The 20,663-nt window shown below is 37.6% G+C and overlaps 1 protein-coding gene across 6 annotated transcripts; it reads right to left on the reverse strand.

Annotated features, from left to right (window-relative positions):
• Positions 1 to 906: 906 nt before the first annotated feature.
• LOC120346646 (uncharacterized) lies at positions 907 to 20,077 on the reverse strand. 6 transcript variants are annotated; one of them, XM_078115521.1, is made up of 32 exons: positions 19,921 to 20,077; positions 12,091 to 12,189; positions 11,845 to 11,895; positions 11,447 to 11,578; positions 10,993 to 11,028; positions 10,111 to 10,161; positions 9,693 to 9,737; positions 9,039 to 9,191; positions 8,690 to 8,716; positions 7,735 to 7,845; positions 7,222 to 7,367; positions 6,810 to 6,982; positions 6,194 to 6,317; positions 5,836 to 5,960; positions 5,203 to 5,352; positions 5,000 to 5,123; positions 4,357 to 4,455; positions 4,168 to 4,267; positions 3,973 to 4,077; positions 3,794 to 3,893; positions 3,617 to 3,702; positions 3,431 to 3,530; positions 3,254 to 3,339; positions 3,068 to 3,167; positions 2,889 to 2,978; positions 2,703 to 2,802; positions 2,513 to 2,612; positions 2,326 to 2,420; positions 1,969 to 2,058; positions 1,776 to 1,876; positions 1,604 to 1,692; positions 907 to 1,072 (listed from the first exon to the last, which is right to left on the reverse strand). In XM_078115521.1, the coding sequence occupies exons 1-11, from the start codon at positions 20,059 to 20,061 to the stop codon at positions 7,305 to 7,307; spliced, it is 909 nt and encodes a 302-aa protein (XP_077971647.1). In that variant the 5' UTR covers positions 20,062 to 20,077; the 3' UTR covers positions 907 to 1,072; positions 1,604 to 1,692; positions 1,776 to 1,876; positions 1,969 to 2,058; positions 2,326 to 2,420; positions 2,513 to 2,612; positions 2,703 to 2,802; positions 2,889 to 2,978; positions 3,068 to 3,167; positions 3,254 to 3,339; positions 3,431 to 3,530; positions 3,617 to 3,702; positions 3,794 to 3,893; positions 3,973 to 4,077; positions 4,168 to 4,267; positions 4,357 to 4,455; positions 5,000 to 5,123; positions 5,203 to 5,352; positions 5,836 to 5,960; positions 6,194 to 6,317; positions 6,810 to 6,982; positions 7,222 to 7,304. The 6 variants fall into 6 exon arrangements, with proteins under 6 accessions (XP_077971647.1, XP_077971644.1, XP_077971645.1 ...); XM_078115518.1 differs by having other exon boundaries at positions 2,698 to 2,802; XM_078115519.1 differs by having other exon boundaries at positions 2,698 to 2,802; positions 5,836 to 5,973.
• Positions 20,078 to 20,663: the final 586 nt, after the last annotated feature.

Here is a 20,663-nt window from a genome sequence, read left to right on the forward strand (position 1 = left end):
CAATTTATTTGACATGGTATTTTTAAAGTTATTTTTTTTGTCAACCACTAAGCCCTAAAGCTTCTCTTATGGATTTTTAAAAGCGTGTGCTAGAGTTCTATTCAGCAATATATCTTTAAATTACACTCCGAAAAAAAAATTTTTTTGCAAAAATATCTCAAAAATTTCTAAAAATAAATTAGACTTTTAGAAATTCTGTGTACAGTAGAGGGTTAATAATTAATTCCTAATTAATTAATTTTTTTTTCAACGTTTTCGTCAAGTTTTTCCTAACACAACATCACCGAAACGCCTATTATAGCATAAATGGTTATTACTCTGAAATTCACAATTGTATCTACAGGTGTATCAAGTTCAAGGCTAAAATTACTGATTTTGATGACGTCACAGCTCTTATTATTACTGCACAGACCACCCCCAACGCAAAAAAATTAAATTTTTTCGACGGAAATGCGCGTAGAACGGCGTAAACAATCCCATACGCGCATTTACGCGTTAAAATTACCATTAATTTTACGTTTTTTTTAACTACAAAAAATCTCCATACTTCTGCCAACTATGGAGCAGTCAAAATCATATTTATCAAAACAACACAGCGCCAGGGATGGTCAGGGATAGTATATATGTCTGAAAATACATGCTAAACCAACAATAAGTCATTATAAAGGAGTATTTCCTGTCTGAGCTGAGTCGACATTTTCAGACGTCTGACAGGCGATTTTGAAATCCACGCTATTTATAGAATTCGCACGATGCGTCACGGCTGGAAGGTTCCATCGCTTCTCTCATATCAGGCGATAAAGTCAACAAAGAGCTAAGAGCGATATTAACAGTAGTTTACCGAGCACAAAATTAAGCGTAAATATTCTCTCATATGAGCTTAGCCGCTGGAAAAGGGTTTTAAATAAAACATATAAAAAGATGACAAAGTGTACAGAACTAAACTCTATAGTCTATACGATAAATGTTTTTAATTTGAGCAAATTGCTGAGAGTCGAATCATCGATAACCACAGTTCTTGTCGTCTCCTTCACTGTCTGAGAAAATACAACAGTATATCTGAACGCTGCACCTGAAAATTGAAAAAAAAAATAGTATATATCATTAATATACTATGTACTGAAAGAGTTATTTAGTTGAGAGTGCTGGCCTCGTTTATAATCGACAGATATGGTGAAAAAAACTCGCGAATTGAATGATAAAAACACAAAATTTTAGAAATGTAGGAAAATGGAAGTAAGAATGTGATGAATATAGGGCAACAGCACAAAAATGTTTTTCATGGACGTTCAGACGCACTGGAACTGCTAAACTGTAAGTCGTTTGTAAACTGAAATTGCATGCTGAGGGCAAAATTCTCCGATGATTTTCATTTGGTGCAATTTGTAAACACCACAAATCATTACTTTAGTTTAACATCTTTCAAACTTCTTTATTTTCAACGCAATTTCACAATTTCTGTACAATAAAATAATTCGTAATCGCTTGATATGAGACATGTTTGTGAAACAGACATTTCATCCTTTCAGGTCGTGAGCGCTAGGGTGATGAACCTAGATTGTATATATTAGCCTCACAAATGATCAGACATGCTGTACCGAACCTGTGTCCTGCCGGATGCTTGCGCGCATCTTCTGATCTATCTCTGTCGAGATTTATTGTAGTCAAGGACTCTGGCGCCAGTTTGCAAATCTATATGGAAGCATAAGTGTGACAAAATAAGTATAGATGAATCGTAATGTCGATAGCCTCACATATAATCAGACATGCTGTACCGAAACTGTGTCCTGCCGGTAGCTTGCGCGCATCTTCTGATAGTGATCTATCTCTGCCGAGATTTATTGTAGTCGAGGACTCTGGCGCCAGTTTTGCAAGTCTATATGGAAGCATAAGTGTTACAAGATAAGTATATATGGATAAATCGTAATGTCGATAGCCTCACAAATAATCAGACATGCTGTACCGAACCTGTGTCCTGCCGGGTGCTTGCACACATCTTCTGATCTATCCCTGCCGAGATTTATTGTAGTCGATGACTCTGGCGCCAGTTTTGCAAATCTATGGAAGTATAAGTGTTACAAGATAAGTATTGATATGCTATAATGGCGATATCCTTACAAACAATCAGACATGCTGTACCGAACCGGTGTTGCGCCGTATGCAACAGAATGCTTGCATGCATCTACTGATCTATCTCTGTCGAAATTTATTGTAGCCGAGGACTCGGGCGCCGGTTTGGCGAATCTTTGGAAGCATAAGTGTGACAAGATAAATATTAACGAACCCTAATGTAGATAACCTAACAAATGATCAGACATGCTGTACCAAAACTGTGTCCTGCTGGATGCCTGCACACATCTTCTCATCTATCTCTGCCGAGATTTATTGTAGTCCAGGACTCTGGCGGCGGATTTGCAAATCTATAGAAGCGTTAGTGTGACGAAAGATGAATATAAATAGACGAACCGTAATGTCAATAGCCTCACAGATGATTAGACATGCTGTAACAAACCTATGTCCTGCCATGTGCATTCGGATGATGGTACGCATGTTCTGATCTATCTCTGCCGAGATTTATTGTAGTCGAGGACACTGGCACCGGATTTGCAAATCTATGGAAGCATAAGTGTGACAAGATAAGTAATTATAGACGGACCATAATGTCGATGGCCTAACAAATGATCAGACATGTCGTACCAAACCTGTGTCCCGCTGTGTGCAAGCAGATGCTTGTACACATCCTGTCATCTATCTCTGCCGAGATTTATTATAGTCGAGGACTCTGGCACCGGTTTTGCGAATCTATGGAAGCATAAGTGTGACAAGATAAGTATATACGAACCCTAATGTCGATAGCCTCACAGATGATTAGACGTGCTGTAACAAACCTGTGTCCCGCTGTTTGCATCCAGATGCTTTGTCATCTATCTCTGCCGAGATTTATTGTAGTCGCCGACACTGACGCCAGTTTTGCAAATCTATAGAAACATAAGAGTGACAAGATAAGTAATTAGGACGGACCGTCATGTCGATTGCCTAACAAATGATCAGACATGATGTATCAAACCTGTGTATTTCCTCGCGCATCCGGTTGCTTGCACACATCCTCCCATCTATCTCTACCGAGATTTATTGTAGCCGAGGACACTGGCACCGGATTTGCAAATCTATGGAAGCATAAGTGTGACAAAATAAGTATATACGAACCGTAATGTCGATAGCCTCACGGATGATTAGTCATGCTGTAACAAACCTGTGTCCATATGCTTGAGCACATCTTCTCATCTATCTCTACCGAGATTTATTGTAGCCGAGGACACTGGCGCGGGTTTTGCAAATCTATGAAAGCAGAAGTGTGTTAAGATAAGTCTCGTATATACGAACCGTAATGTCGATAGCCTCACAAATTATCAGACATGCTGTACCAAACCTGTGTCCTGCCGTGTGCATCCGGATGCTTGCAAACATCTTCTCATCTATCTCTATCGAGATTTATTGTAGTCGAGGACACTGGCACCGGATTTGCAAATCTATGGAAGCATAAGTGTGACAAAATAAGTATATACAAACCGTAATGTCAATAGCCTCACGGATGATTAGTCATGCTGTAACAAACCTGTGTCCATATGCTTGAGCACATCTTCTCATCTATCTCTACCGAGATTTATTGTAGCCGAGGACACTGGCGCGGGTTTTGCAAATCTATGGAAGCAGAAGTGTGTTAAGATAAGTCTCGTATATACGAACCGTAATGTCGATAGCCTCACAAATTATCAGACATGCTGTACCAAACCTGTGTCCTGCCGTGTGCATCCGGATGCTTGCAAACATCTTCTCATCTATCTCTATCGAGATTTATTGTAGCCGAGGACTCTGACGCCGGTTTGGCAAATCTAAGGATGCATAATTGTGATAAGATAAATATTAACGAACCCTAATGTCGATAACCTAACATGATCAGACATGCTGTACCGAAACTGTGTCCTGCTGTGTGCATTCGGATGCTTGTACACATCTTCTCATCTATCTCTGCCGAGATTTATTGTAGTCCAGGACTCTGACGGCGGATTTGCAAATCTATAGAAGCGTTAGTGTGACAAGATAAGTATAAATAGACGAACCGTAATATCGATAGCCTCACAGATGATTAGACATGCTGTAACAAACCTGTGTCCAGCCATGCGCATTCGGATGATGGCACGCATCTTCTCATCTATCTCTGCCGAGATTTATTGTAGTCGCGGACACTGGCACCAGTTTTGCAGATCTATAGAAACATAAGTGTGACAAGATAAGTAATTAAGACGAACCGTAATGTCGATTGCCTAACAAATGATCAGACATGATGTATCAAACCTGTGTATTCCGCGCGCATCCGGATGCTTGCACACGTTCTCCCATCTATCTCTACCGAGATTTATTGTAGTCCAGGACTCTGGCGGCGGATTTGCAAATCTATAGAAGCGTTAATGTGACAAGATAAATATAGACGAACCGTAATGTCGGTTGTCGAACGATGTCTTTTTAAAGCAAGACAATTTACGCCCCCTAACCACTTGAAAAGCGGGTCAGTTTTGATAACAACGGCAATAATGAGTCAGATGATTGAATGGAAAATGGGCCTCGATAATACAAAATCCTGTTGAGTGGAAAAACGTAAAAGTTGCACTTTGTGCTCCAGTAATTTTCTCACGAGATTGTCCATCTCTTGTTCAAACTTAGTACCCAAACCCCACCCAGGCTGTACGGAATGAGCAGTCTATAGAGAAGGTTCGCATACATTAGTGACTACCTGACATTTGTTTTTCAATTACATGAAAAAAAATTGTATCGCAAAAAATATACGTTTATTCTTAAGTATATGCAAGTTACTGCTTTATATTTATACTCGCATTCATTTTTGTATGCACTCACCCAATCCTGCAACTTAATCTAATGGCATTATGAAAAGATATACATTGTCCCTTATTATAATAATCACGCATGAATACGACAATACCTTTTGTGGTTTTCCCTGTAGTGAGAGCCAAAATAGATAATATTCAAGCAGCATTTGCGACGCTTGAAAATTGTTTATATATCCGAACTTGTACTCCGAGACTTTATTAGATGAATGTTCTGTTCTAGATATATGTAAGATGAATATCGAAATTCATTATCGTCTTCGTAACTATTTAAAATATAATTGCGTAATTTACTTACGTATATCTTCTAATGCACCGATCCAGTATATTTTGATCCCTTGCTCGGAATCACTCACTAAATCCCTCTCTCCTGATGACGACCCCCTCAGTCGTCTTCTGGTTGATTCGAGAGAAGTTCAGTGACGAGTGACATGTGCTCTGAGGGTTTCTACAAAATACAAAAAAAATTATGCTGGGTTTGGTACTTTAAAGATTCGTGAACATAGAAAAGTACGCCAGGCCGACCCTTCGTCCTAACTCAGTGACTTGCATAACTATGGAAAAGGAAAACATCTCTAATAAAATGTAATTCATAAGAAACACGTGACTCATCATTTTGTACGATATTATCCCTGTTTGAAATATTTCACCGCCAAGAAGCAGAATAGTTAACGTACACGGACATAAAAAAAACTTGGCCTGTTTTGGGTGAATGTTCCCCGGAAAAATTGCAGTAAATCTCAAATTTAAGGGGCGAATGAATATATAATATCCGGCATATTTTGTAAATCCAAAGGTGTTAGTGCGCCAGCTACGCTAGGAGTAACAAATATAATTTCCAGGTGAACACCAGGGTATTGTATACGCTCAACAACGGGATCTTCAAGTTGATCTACATTGGTATTTTCTTGATGAAGACATGTGTACGTACCAAGGCTGTGCTACACGGTGCCTCTCAATGTTACTGCACACCGAGTTTCGCATGCCTGAAACCCCCTTACAGAGCTTTGTAATGCATCAGATGAGTTGTCACAATCCCAAATCTGATTGTTCACACTGCAAAAAATATCTGAAATAGTGAACAAGAAACACGATAAAATCGCATAACATTTTCTCATTACTCTCGGCATGCCTCAATATCTTTTACAGATTCACCTGTGTTGCTAAAAAAAAAATAATGTTCAGTACAATGAGTGACAAAAAAAAATTGCTCCGTTGTTTTGTTACCTTACAACGGTTGCTTATTTTATTATTATATAAATGTACTTAATTACTATACTCACACATACCCTACGGAGCACTATTCCGATGAACTTGAACCCTCGCTCTGAAACATCACCCTGCTGACGACCCCCTTGGTCGCTTTTTATTCAAGGGATGTTCAGTGACGAGCGACATAAGCTCTGGCCGTTTCTACAAAATACAAAAATTTTATGCTAGGATCAGTATTGAACAAATTCATCAACATCGCAAGGTACGCCAGGCGCAGGCATTAGTTCAATGGCTCATTAAATATAAGGAGTATGAAATATGAATACATTTCTTAGTATCTAATTAAAAAAGTATATGATTTTAAGCACATGACTCTGCAGTTTGTACTATATTATCCGTGTTTGAAATGTTTCATCGCTAAATATTTTGTCAATAAAGTGGCGAATAAATAGTATACTATTTATTATATTTATTATTATTACTGTCTATTACTGTTTATATATATAGAAATGAAAAGGCGTAATAAAGCTAGGCGTATCGACTATAATTTCCTCGTGTAAACTAACGTTTTATACTCTAATGCAAAACAAAATTTGCCAATAGCGCTGTGTTTCGTTGGGGCAAGAGCTTCACAATGGGAGCTGCATGAAACCTTAACATGAGCATTTTCTTAATGAAGATATGTATACGTACCAAGGCTGTGCGATCACGGTATCTGACAATGCATATACTTTGTTTCGCATGCCTGAAACTCCTTTACAGAGCTTGTAATGGTGACTGGTATCACTAGTTTTTAGTTCCTGCAGCAGATGAATTGAGCTTTATGTGATATTCCCAAGTCTCATTATTCATACTGTGAGAAATATCTATAAATAGTAAACCAAAAAAAAAATTAGAAATACATAAAATATTTGTTGTTCCTTATGTTTGTAAATTGACCTTACTGCTAAGAATAGTTATCATTTGAATATTATATTTCATATCACGTTCTTTACTTCATATTTTTGATAATATGGATAATGCAATATACACAAACAATATATTCCTCTGTGATAAATAAACTTGTCCTAAATAACTGCTATATCTAATTAATCAATTTACTTACAGTGTCTCGTCCAGTGCACCATTGAAATAATTTGCGCTTTTAGCCCCCAGCGCTTCCCCCCACCCCCCTCGTGACGACCCCTCTTAGTCGTCTTTTGGTTTCTCCGGCTTCGGTTCGGTGGCGAGAGCCATGAGCTCTCGTCGTTTCTGCAAAACGGGGAAAAGTAAGCAAGGATCAGCACTGTATGTTAAATTATTTATACTAGTTTTGAGAGCAGGCAACTAAAATTGGAAAAATCACTGAAAATCGCAAACGGCGAACAAACGATTCAAATAAATTTTCGGGCAAAAAGCTAGAAGAATTAAAATCTTTCGCAATTTTTGTGAATATTTCAGAAACTCTTTGGAAAGGGCGGAAAACTCGAACAAACATAGTCTTGTACGCCTACGCATTAGGACACCTAATAGTTGAAAAATATTAATATTCGTTGAAACTGCTTGCTACGCTTTTACCTGATCTGAAAAGTTTAAAAAAAAACTATGACAATAAATGAAATGAGGAATATGAAAGTACCGCATCAATTTTTGGAACAATATCCCGACTGAGAACTCCCCCGAAACCGTATTCCTCACTTTCAAGTTGATAAATCATTCTGTTCATCAAGAGTTGGCATTCATACTCTCTCTGTAAATAGAATGCAAAGATTTACATAAACAAACAGAAAATAAGTTAAATAGGGAGGGGGGCGGTGGGACTCGGTTGGGGCCCAGAACTCCTCCCCCTCCCCTTTTAAAATGTAGAAAATAACCCTTTTCTGTTTCTCCTACATAGCAATTTTTCGTAGCTTGAAACGCTTTTAGATCTTCAAGTTTCTTTAAAATCCGGACCCACTGGCGGTTGCGGTTTAACTTGGCAATTAGAAATTTCAGAATTCCCTATTTGAGAATTCCCAGCCATGAATCGAATAATAAATTATTCGTCGGTTCAAGTGAAAATTTCAAATTGCCGCCATCTTGTGTTTTTGTTCGACAAAGACCGAGAAGAGCCCCTCAAATTTTTTAACTTATCACGTTGGAACGGTTCGGTCGCTGTTTTTCTTTCAATTCTATCTGCGAAATGTCCGAAACGTGCCTAAGACTCGCGCTCCTTGGAATGCAATTCTGTCATAAGAGTCTTTTCTACCTGGTAAGTTAGTGATGAAAAACATGTTTCTTATTGTGTGTGACAATAGAGTGAACAGACTGAACGATGGATTTAATATTTGCATTATTTATGTGTCCGGGGTAGCCATTACAATAAAAAAAAGTCAAGTACAATAACGTCGTTTTATAAATTACAATATTTTCGTATTCGAGATTCGATTCAAAAAAAAAAAAATTCGATTCAATTTTGAAATCATTAGATATTCGAAAACGTCCAGCAGTAGTTGTGACTAGTGGTTTACGGATTTGTGTCGGACACTGTCGTAATTTCAATTTTCCGAATTTCAAAAACGATCCACTAACGCCGAAAAAAAACATTCACTCACCACGATATTCTTATTCTTTTCTTCCTCCTGAAATTAAAAAAATAATATTAAGTAGAAAATTTCCGACTATTTAGACCACGTGACCAATCAAAAAAATAATCATTATACTTTGAAATCTAGATTTGCCGAAACGGATTCCGTTTTCCTGACACAAGGTATTTCTTAAGAAGTGTATTTGTCACCAAAATTCTTGACTATAGGCTATGTATTTAATAAGACACATAATATAATGCAAAGCGCGACTAGACTAAACAGAAAAAAAATATAAAAATATTCCAGTGGTTTAATCTATACTAAACAGCCATCTTTCTGGGGTAGGAGTAAATAATAAAAATTGTAATTGACCAACCAGCGCTTTTTTCCTCTGCTGCATCTGATAGCGACGTCTTACAGCATAAATCCTCAAAGGTGCTGGTATGGCTTGACAGATGTAATTGGTGTCTTCTTCTATATCCAGCGGTACCCAGAACGCCTTAATCTTACGAAGCCATGGACAATTCGCCTGAATAAGAACATACAAATTCAGACATATGGTCTGTAAATTGGCTTTTCTTCATGTATGTGGTATCTCAGAGGTTACGTAGATTATACTTATCACACCGGCGAGGTGATCAAAAAGCAGTCAGGTCATTATCCCAACCGTGTAGCCTTTGGTAGCGACTGAGGTTACCACCTCCAGCCATATCGTTCAACCCCAAGTATTACAGTTTTTAACAAGTATTCAGAATATCTCTCATTGAATGAAACTATCTAGTAAAAACTATCCGAACGAAGTTAGATCTTGCTGTTATTTTTAGAATATTTTTGACGGTGAAACCCTAGCCAATTAGGCTAATTTTGGTAGTTTTGGCATTTATACTATAAAACGATCCAACCTAATATTTTTAGTTCAAGAAAAAAGTGAAATTAACAGTCGTATCGTATCGAAAAGATAGCTCATTTTTTATTCACTGATTATCGCTCAGGCTTTTTTTGAATCATAACACATGTTTTAAATACCTACCTCATTTTGTACACCCCAATCATCGTATTCATCATCCAGATATTCCTATAAATAAAAGATATTTCAAATATTATTCTTGCTTCAACTGCATTCAAAGTTTTCGGTAATTCCAAGAACACCGACATTATAGCGATCGCATCCAACTAGGAATGAGTAATGTGTTGTTGTTTATAACGGCAACGACTTTAGCAACAACCATTTATCTGCGATTGTATAAACAGCATTCCAACTCAAAGAACCTAAAACTGATGACAATGACAATCTCATTGTTGCTCTCTTGTTTTGCTGAGAAAGGAGACCGACAACAAAAAGGTTTATTCAACACTAGCAAATTCAACACTAACATTTTTGCGACCAGCTTTTGGTATATAACTATATATAAGCTAGCTGTGATAACAACAGAGGAATTTTACGTTACCGGATCAATGAATTTTGCCAAGCTGTCCTCACTTTCACAACGATGCGGGGGCTGAAACAAAGCATAATTAAAAAATGCCGTGCGTTTCTGCCGGCATTTAAAAACTAATATATCTCCGAGTGCATTTATTTACTGACACTAAATCGTAATATTGTCGAGATATCCGTTTAGTTTACACTTAGTTAGTTTTTTAGCCAGACCGCGTCATCTTAGCAGTCATGCAATATTATTTAGCAAAGAGCAGATTATCAGGATTGGGGCGTGGAATTGGAGTTTGGCATGCTTTAACTTGTTCCATGATATGTATTTTCAAGCACCTGGTAATTGGAGCCAAAATTCCTAATTTCCCCGCGGTTGGAATTCCAGATTTTCAATGATAATAAGGAAGTACTTTACAGAAACTCAAAGAGCGTTAAGTTTACTAATTGTCCATAACAGTCTATTGGAGAAACCTAGCAATTTTGTTACCTAAATTTAATTTTTTCGTGAATTTGGAGCTGGAGCCTGAGTCAGAATTTTTACAACCCGAAGTCAGAAATCGGGCCCGATTGTAAATTTTCGACGACTTCACTACCATGGACAGAACGGATGAACAGAAAAGGAATAAGCCCACGGAAGAGTACCATATTGCAATAAGGACCATCACCAGAATATAGCTTTGACGGGTAACGGCTAAACGGGTAACAACTACATAACCTGGGTTTCGTGTGGTGGCAATGCCAAAGACCATTTGAGTATTAGTCACAAAACGCAACCCGACGAAACCTTCCCTGGTATGATAATCCTGTTTATAGTCTTGTATTCTGAACTGTATAACAGAATCACAATGGGTAATATTACTCAATTAGCTGGTATATCGAGTATTTTCAGTTATAAACTTACCGGAGATGGAATGTAATATCTCGTCCTGAGGTCATTCTGCAATTGCAAAAACAACGATTAAAATCATGCATCACATATAGGTAAAATAATATTCTATGAATGGTGATGTTGATCAATAATATAAATTCGAATAACGTACGTAACAGACACCCACTTTAAACAAAACAATGGAAATTTTCTCTCAGTATGAGCCTAATATTTGAGAGAACTTTTATGAAATAGGTTCCCCACTTACTTGGATTATCGTTACCTGAAATGTAGTTTTTAAAATGTTTATAAAACTAATAAAACAAATTTATGTAACGTCATAGACATAATATGATGACTGAATAACAACATCGTTGTTTAGAATATAAGTTTGAATGAGGCGTATGGAGCCGTCAGTCAAGGTTCGAATAGCCTCCGACAAAGAATATTATCATTACTGATAGACATACATTTTTTGCATACGTACCGAAAATCTGACGCTCTTATTCTTCCTGGATGAAGGATCAGGAACAACCAGCTGAGATTGAATTTCATACTGTGTTCCTACGGTTCTATATTGTTTTTCAGGTCTGATATCCACAACTTCAACACGAGTTTTCTGTGGAAAAGAGTAGGCTACAATAAGGGTGAAATATATACCATTAGTTTCACATACAGAAATCGCTCTCTCCAGGTAAGGGATTTCATTTTCATACCGCACCAGTCAGAGGCTTGTTCAACCTATCGAGATTCAATATTATGCACCAGAATACTAGTCGAAGCTATGTGAAGAACCTTATAATGACGAGAGTTCAGCAATATTCTCCACGGCTTAGCAATATTTCTCGATACTGAATACTTAGGTTCACGTATATAATAACTTACCCAGGTTTTTCTTCCGAACGATCGTCCACCGGGAGGAAAACAGCATTCAACCTGAATAAAAGATTCATTTCTTTTATAAAGGATCTTTTATATGAAAGATCTTCTGAGGAAGATCGTAATCTTATGTAGGCCTACGTCTATTTTCTAAATAGAAACATATGTGGTATAAATTACTGGGATCGGACTTTATTTTGATTTATAAAATAGGCTAATAAAATCGTGGTAAATAGCTATACAATATAATACCATGCTATGATAAATTCCTTTAATTTTTCCAAGTTTTGGTGCAGATGAACAACATGATGTTGCTCCATCATCTGCCCAAGATGTTGATGCTCGTTGTTTCTAGAAAAAAAAAAATTATGTGTCATTTCTACACTGGCTATCCGCATTTTTATGAAAACAAATCTGATTTGGATCGATACTTGTGATCCGTTAGTCTTTGAAATAAAAAAATTCACGCTGAGTTCCTGGTTCAGCATCTTTATATTCCCAGCTCTCCATGATGTAATCGTACAGCGAATCACTATTCAAGAACGTACAAGCTACCAGTTAGTAACCTGATGGAAGTCAGCAGTAACTTAAAACGGAACACGTGTAAAGACATAAAAAGGAATTAAAGACGTTCATGGGATTGAGATCCCACGCTTTGAAGTGATGCTTGATTCCATGACGTCCAATGGTTTTTTACGGGCAGTTAGAATTCACAATAGAAGCGAAGTTTAGTTGAACTCTAATACCAGAGCAACCTTTTGGAAGATAAACTCCGTGAACGCAACCAAATATGGGCTCTTTAGCGCTATTTCTCACATTAGCTACTGTTTTTGACTGATCCGCGTGATATCCAATAACTTCCATTCACCTCACTAAGTGTATATAGATGATTTCTACTCGGATAACCGCTTGCATATGAAGATATTAGGTAGAAAATCGTCCAACAAGGAAGAAAAACTGCCTGCTTCGTTACAAAGTACTCACCTCTTTTTCAGCTTCTTTCTGCTTTTTCAGGCAAAGATTTTTCAATTTAAGAATAGTTTTTGCAAGAAAACTTTCCTCCCTCGTTATTCTCCATCCTTTTCTATGCGATATAAAGTCTTTAACTCGAGTTTTGCGACCCATGTTACCTTGCTTTAGACGCAATTGCAGGTTCGAAATAATGTTCGCATATTTTCGGATTTTGACTTTTATCGAATAGCACTGTGACGTCACACAAAGAATATTTGTTTATTTTGAGGTCATAGTATGCGACCTAGATATATTACGGAAGAATTCGGGAATCTTTTTCCAACCCCAAATTATTGCGCGAAGTATTGAGGGTTAATTTGTGTCAAGGAAAGTTGTGCTCTAACGCTGCTATGATATAACCCAGGGTGGTCCAAACCCTGGCGCTCGAGAAATTTTTAAGCGTACATTAAACCATTGGCAGATATTTGTATTTATTAGCGGAATATTTTTGAGTTTCACTAGCTATATCGAGTGAAAATTATTTTTCCGATAAGTGGAAGATTGCAAGAAGAAATAAAGAAAATGGGAGGGGGGAGAGGCAAGTAGAATGATTTGTCTTGCGAAGAGAGGGCGCGGTCGATGAGATTAGTCGCGCTTTTTATTTCAATTTCGCTAGCTTTGTGCCATTATTTTAGTGAAACACCCACCTCTATTTTTAAGCGTGAGCCATGTGACAGCAGACGAAACGGAGATCTGACTTCGCGCCGCGCGATCCCGTTTTTTTTTAGCTAGGTCCCAAAATCCAAATTTAGACGGACCGGGTTGTTCTTCGACGATAGCACTAGGCGTATAAAATTAGTCATAGAACAATTCATCATAAAATGAGTGTCAAAAGAAAGGAGACAGAGGAAAACAGAGAGTTTGATGTTATCTGGGAAAAAAACGTATTTCTTTGCCCATAACAATGGTAAACCACAGGGTCTGGTGTGTTTTCAAGTTATATATTTACGAAAAAGTAGAATTAGAAGCGACATTACAACACCACAAACGAGAAAAGAAATGGGAAATACCACGGTACTTCTCAGAAAGCAATTTAAAAAAAAACTAAAGGGTAACTTCTTGAAGCAAAAAAAATGATCGTCAGATTAGCCAAGAATAATTCAACCGCAAACCTGAAAGCATCATCATGTAAAGGTGCAATAACGATCGCCAAGCATGGTAGGTCTTATCGTGACGGTGAGAATAAAAAAAAATGTGCAGTTAAAATATCCCTCGTCTTTCGAAAAAAAAAAGTTGCCAAAGATATTTGAAATGTGTCTTTATCTCGTCATACCGTCACGAGAAGAGCGGTCGAATTGAGTGACAAATGTAATTTTACAACTGAAAAGTTCAGCAGTGAAGGTTCTTCTCTCTGGCCTCGATAGTACAGATATCAGTGACATCAGTCAACTCTTAATTTTCATCCGCATTATTGATGAAAACTTTGTTGTTCGAGAAAAACTGCTTAAGACAGCTCCGATTCATGGGACCACAAAGCGCTTAGACATTTATAACAGCCTCGCTTCTGCCGTTGATGTCTAACGAGGTTTTGAGAAATATGCATGTGTTGCAACAGATGGCGCCAAAGCAATGACAGGGAGGAGAAATGGCCTGGTGGGCATTCCAAAAGATAATGGTGTAGACTGCCTAACATCGCATTGCATCATTCACTAGGAAGCACTATGTGCCAAACTTTTGAACATGAGTGATATTATGAATAGTGTTGCAAATATAGTCAACTTCATAAAAGAGAGAAATAGGACCTATAGACATGGAGAGTTTATCCAGTTCCTTAAAGATGTGGATGCAGAATATGAAGACGCCCCACTATTCTCTCAAATTCGATGATTAGATACAGGAAAACAGTGAAATGTTTTTTCTTTGAGAAAAGAATTGTTCAATTTTGTCCAGAATGAAATAGGAGGGACTCCGGAATACGTGATTCAGTTGAATGGTGGTAAGTTTATTGGTGCATTGGCATTCTTGACTGATATTACTATTCACTTGAATATCTTATACATGAAGTTGCAAGGTGGGAAACAAAATCTATATTTGAATCGGTTGGACACGTTGAAAATTTCGCAAGAAACACCCTTTACTCACGACTTCTTTACAAAGAAATGATGCTACTCATTTTCCTCCATGCTGTAAATTCCTAGGTGAAGGACAAACAGGGGACATCACTTACGAGTTTAACAGCAGATTCGCTGACTTTGATTCACTGAAACCAGAATTGCAGCTTTTCAACAATCCTCTGGAAGTAGATATCAGTTTGTCCTTATAGTTCGTTTTATTAAAAATGCATTGACAAAAGCTTTACGGCACGGGACAATTAACTGGGCAAATGTACCAATATTGGAGGTGAGAAAGTTACTGGCAGACATTTAGACGTGAGAAGTGGTCAAAACTGCCAAAGTCGTTTGCATCGATGTGGGAGTGTGAACGGACTAAAAGAATTGCTACTAGCGAGCACCATAAAGATCCAATCCTTCATCCTTATTTAGCAATTTTAATATGATTATCGAACTTATTTCCAGTAAGCATCGCTACTGTGAAATGGAGTAGCATAAACAGACTATTGAGTTTTAGTCGAGATTCCCTGAAGTCAGAAGGGGATTCACAGATTGAATTCTGTGCGGCCGGAAATTGGAAATAAAATTTGTAACAGCACAGACGTAAGCTGATAAAAGAAAGTATACATTTTATTTCTTTGCCAAATGAAACACTTACCCGCCTACAACACAAAATGTCAAAGTCAAAATGTGCTAGTGGCTTAACACTTGTTGATAATTTCCAATTTAGACGCCCTTCTGGGCACTCGCATTCCAGCTTGGCACAGAGCGTTTAAACTGTTAACTCTGAGATGTAGCGCGTTTCACACGCAAAGTGTCTTATTGTTTAAAACAAACAAAATCTAATTTTATTTATATAGTTTCATATCGAATAAAAAAAACAACAAATGAAACATATATATAAGTGATGGTTGAAGATTTAAAATAGAAGAGCACAAATCGCCAACCTTGTGAGGCGTGGTAGCGCCGAAGTGGTTCAATTACCATAAATTCATTCGTTTTTTACTATAATTGACATCGGAAGTAAATCCAAAAAATAAACTGATTTGCGCATAAAGTTCATGAAGCAAAAAGCCCATAATTATTTATTTATATTCAGCAGCAAAATGTAGGTGATTTCTTCTCCTGTGTCGCGTACAAGTTTTCGTACAAGCTTCGGGACTCGCGAGGCCCGCAGACATTAAAATAGCAAAACCACTATCACTGAGAACATAAAATCTGGATTTTGGACCACTTGGATTCCTCCACCACCGGGTCCACCATTGCGAGTCATTCATTCTTCAATGATCACTCGTTCATATTTTTGCTCTTTCTAGGTCCGCAAGTACGTCTTTTTTATGGTTTGCTTTTTTAAATGTCAAAAGTGCCCCCTACCCTTTTATATTCTAGGAAAGGGGTTTCAAAGTATGACTAAGAACTCAGTATGTAAGATCTCGACTGGAACTGAAACAGCGACCGCAGCCTAGAGTAGGTTCGTCACTCTTAGATTAGACTAAGGACAAATATTGATTTTAACACAAAGAACATCTATTACCTAACACTGTAGTGCAGCGGTTCCCAAACTATGGGTCGCGACCCACTGGTGGGTCGTAAAAGGAATCTTAGTGGGTCGGGAAAAGATGTTGAATAATTATACTGGTTATTAGGATTGGTGGCGACTCGAATACGTAAATCTTCAAAAAAACAAAAATTAAATTTAAATTCTAATCCGTGAAAGTTTCCTTTTTACAAAGGAACAAAAATTTGCTACACAAAGAATGACCATGTGGCTTTTTTACGCATAGCAGTTTTGTACACTGTACAGCACTTCTTACGGTGTTTCCCCGAAATTTAGAAGGGATTTAGATTTATTTTCTTTTGAAGAATAACACTATGGTTTTTTTTTGGAAGAGGTCTTTTGTGTTCATTTATCAAAAATAAAATTACATTGTAGAAAATCACGAGATTTTTTAATGAACATTTTATAAAAACCGACATCCATTGTTTTTATTTGTATTTCCTATACAAAAACCAAGTGACAAATATCATAATTGTGATTGTGACATCACACAATCTTGAAAAGTGGTGTAAACTTCACTCTACCTCAAGTCATTGAACCTTTACTCTCCCACACATTTTAAATTTATTTTAAGAGTGGGTTTAATTAAAATCATTTTTAAAATTCAAATTAGGTCTTATTTTCAGGCCAGGTCTTATTTTCGAAGAAACACGGTAATTTTGCGATGATTAGCCATTGCTGTGTTCTTTGTTATGTCATAAAAAGTTAAATGGGTCGCCATAAGCTGTGGTAATAAATAGTGGGTCCCAACTCTAAAAAGTTTGGGAACCACTGCTGTAGTGTATATTAAGGGCAATAACGGTACCGTGTTCATAGGTTAACGGTCCAAGTTCATCCTCCCCCCCAAAATATGGTGTACGCCACAATGACTGAGGTCTGTTCCTACTGGTAACCTTGTCTACGGCAATAAATGCCATGTCAATGTATTCAGCACACCCGAGTGCTCCGACCATTTGCTGGGGGAATCATTTTGATTTGCATTGCATCACGTCTTTTTTTTTAGGTCTCTTTGCGGGCGTTATTGCTGGAGAGAGGTATTTGAATATATTTTTATTGTCTACCATGCATTTCAATCTGTTTTCCTGCCTTTTTTCTATGAAGCTAGAAGAGGCAGTTTTCATGACCTCAATATTTGACAGCACTTACTTGTACGAGCTTACTTGTACAATTTTTTCACCATGTCAAGTGGCCCGCACAATCATTTGTAAACTACATGTGGCCCTTCGGCCATAAAGGTTGGACATCCCTGATTACTAGCTTAACCTGGCATTTTCCCAGTATCGGCAGAAAACGGACGTACCGACGACAATCGGCATCTATGAGTGGTGGGTAATATTGTCGTCTATTTTTAAAATATAAGCTTTATCATCAAATTCACATTCTAGAACAGGGTCGGCCAACCTTTTTGGCCGACGGGACACATTTAGTTTACTAATAATTGCGCGGGCCACTTAACATGGTAATTATTTTCTAGTTTTGCTACACTGACTAAAAGTTAATGAAAAAACAAACAAAACCCTTGCATCAAACTTTCTCAATAATAAGAACAATAAAAAAACGAAGATACTGTAGAGTCAACAAAGGTATTTCTACGCGTAGATATTTTGGTATGAAGTTCGGCAAAATTTCAATATTCGCTGAAATGGACGAAGTAGCAATGCGAAGCCAATTTTTCATATGACTGTCAGAAATTAGTGATCTCACAGGGGATTCAAAGCGCCAAAGCAATCCAAAGTTCAACTCATCAATATTTTGCTTCATTGCCAAAACATCAGGGATTTTATGCATGCACATACCACGCCTAAACACACAGCATTGGCAATTATCATTTATGCATCCAGCAGATTTGACCAAGTAATACTTGGTTGGTGTACATTTGAACGAGAGACCACGCGATAAAATAAAAGAAGATTGTCTCACAGATGAGATAACGTTAAAGAGAGTAGTAGAAGACCCACGTGTGTAAGCGGCTATTCAAGTATCGATATCTTCCAGTTGGTTTCGATTCAAAATGGCACTCATCACTCGTTTGAAAGGGCTAGCAGAGCGCATTTCCGGAAAATGAACAAATTTTTTGTATTAAATCTTTATATTAACTACATCACTTGAAAAATAAAAGTTTTACGCAATTTTTTTTTATTTATTTCCTAAAGTACAGCGCGGGCCACTCGAAACTCCTCGTCGGGCCACATGTGGCCCGCGGGTCACGGATTGGACGACCCTGTTCTAGAACAACTCATTCGCAGTCCCTCATTTGCTTGCCGCTTGCAGTCACGGAAGTACTCATAATAACGTGATCAAACTTTCGTGCAATGAGGAAAATTTTTCAATTACTAGACCAAAGTACCTATCCGAATGGATTGAGCCCGAATAGATAATTTCTTTGCAGTTGCGTAACTTAGTAGTATATATTTACGCTATAACCTGAACCGTCTTTTGCTTGCCTTGTTTGATATCCGTGGATGCTTCGATCAACTTTTTCTGGGTATAGGTGGATTGCATGTGATTACTTGTTCCAATTAAATTGAAATACTAGCCAGGTATACGAATCGATATTGCGAGATTATTGTTAATGGTCACTAAACTGTAGTGTAAAGTATTAATTTGTCTATTGATCGTATTGCCCAGGTGTGACAGAGTAACGCCACAATATGCATCAGAAGATTTTCACTAAATTTTCGAGGTGTAACAGCTAATTTATCTGCTTTCACAACGTCTGCACTCCCCTCAGCTTAGGCCAGTGAGATGGCGGAGTTTATATCGAACGTTGGACTAGCTGCCGCCCGTCTTTATCAATGCTTTATTGCCAAAGTTAAGTTATATTGTCAAATCATAAAAAAAATTCAGCAAAAAATTGCCTATAGGCAACTAAGCTTTCAGAATAGACTTCATAGCTATTTCATGGGAAGATTCTGCCTATTACCAGAATAGGTTAACTAACTGAAGTGTTCTTAGGATGCTAGTGATTTAATTTTGGAGCACTCCGGGCCCTCTGTCTTTTTAATACTCAAAAACAGGGGAGGCACCAATTCTTGCTGCTGTCAAATATTCTGAGAAGCTCATAGACCCAGAAAGAGTTATTGCCCATCTTGCCAATACTCCCTCAGTTCCTGGCCCAAGTGGTTAGCTGTAATTCTTGCCATATTGACTTGAAGTTTTGAGTCAACAGGCATAATTCCTGAATGGTACGATTCAGTCGACTGGCATTTCAATGAATCGGATCAGAGGAGACTGGGGGAGTCTCATTTGTTTCAGGGTAAGTGTGCATGTCCTCGCTTTGAGCAAATTTCACATTTTTAGTACGATACCCCACTTTTCGCCAGTTAGGCTCTTCTCCGTATGTGCATGGAGGGAGTTATAGGCGTAGACTGTACAACGCTTTGTCGCCCAAACTTATTCTTATTATCCTAAAGTTATAACGTTAGGCATATCCAATGGAAGTTCTGTTAGTAGCCTACTCACCAGTTTTTCTGCCTCTTTTTGTTTCTTCAGACAAAGATTTTTCACCTTGAGAAGAGTTCTTGCAAGAAAACTTTCCTCTCTCGTAATTCTCCACCCCTTTCTATGTTGTGTCACTTCGATAACTTTACTTTTGCGGCCCATTATTCTGAGTGCGCGACGCAAATGTTAGTAGAAGGTTGCTTACCTTGTAAAATGTCGCTTTTAGATTTTTAAGTGATACTCTGTGATGTCATAAAAAGGTTTTACAGCCAATTATTACGAAATAGTTGCAACCAATCGCATTAATCTCTTGACAGAAAATGACTTTTGCTGAATTTTTCATTTGTTTTCAGGAATGCATATGCTATTTAGGACTATTTTGCAGTATGGCTGAGTCATATACGATTCCTGATAATAAGCCCTTGATGGGAGAACTAAGAAAATTCTTGCGCACAGCAAAAACCGATTTGAAGTTTTGGATCACCAATGTGTGAATTTGCATATTTTGCTTTGCGTCCATATATGAGCATTGTTCTTTTTTATTCTTGCACCTTGCACCGCATCCTATCAAGATCTCTTATATATTGGTCTAATAAAATACGGAAAGCATAGTTCTGTTTCAACTGATTTTACCTTACCTTTCTATGTAACTATTAGTACTAGTAGTCAATCAAATTTCAATTTTGCAAATACATATCCGAGTTAATAACCCCAAAAATAATTTTCCCACGTTACATTTGTCATTTATAGAAGACTGATATTCC

The sequence above is a fragment of the Styela clava genome, chromosome 8 (assembly GCF_964204865.1).
Source record: "Styela clava chromosome 8, kaStyClav1.hap1.2, whole genome shotgun sequence".
Classification (NCBI taxonomy): Eukaryota; Metazoa; Chordata; class Ascidiacea; order Stolidobranchia; family Styelidae; genus Styela; species Styela clava.

Coding starts and splice junctions, on each gene's coding strand:
- LOC120346646 (XM_078115523.1), bottom strand. CDS start 20,061: ATGGGCCGCAAAAGTAAAGTTATCGAAGTGACACAACATAGAAAGGGG. Junction 12,190..19,920: donor AAAAAGAGGCAGAAAAACTG/GTGAGTAGGCTA, acceptor TTTTTTTTCTAG/AAACAACGAGCATCAACATC. Junction 7,846..8,689: donor AAAAGAATAAGAATATCGTG/GTGAGTGAATGT, acceptor TTCTATTTACAG/AGAGAGTATGAATGCCAACT.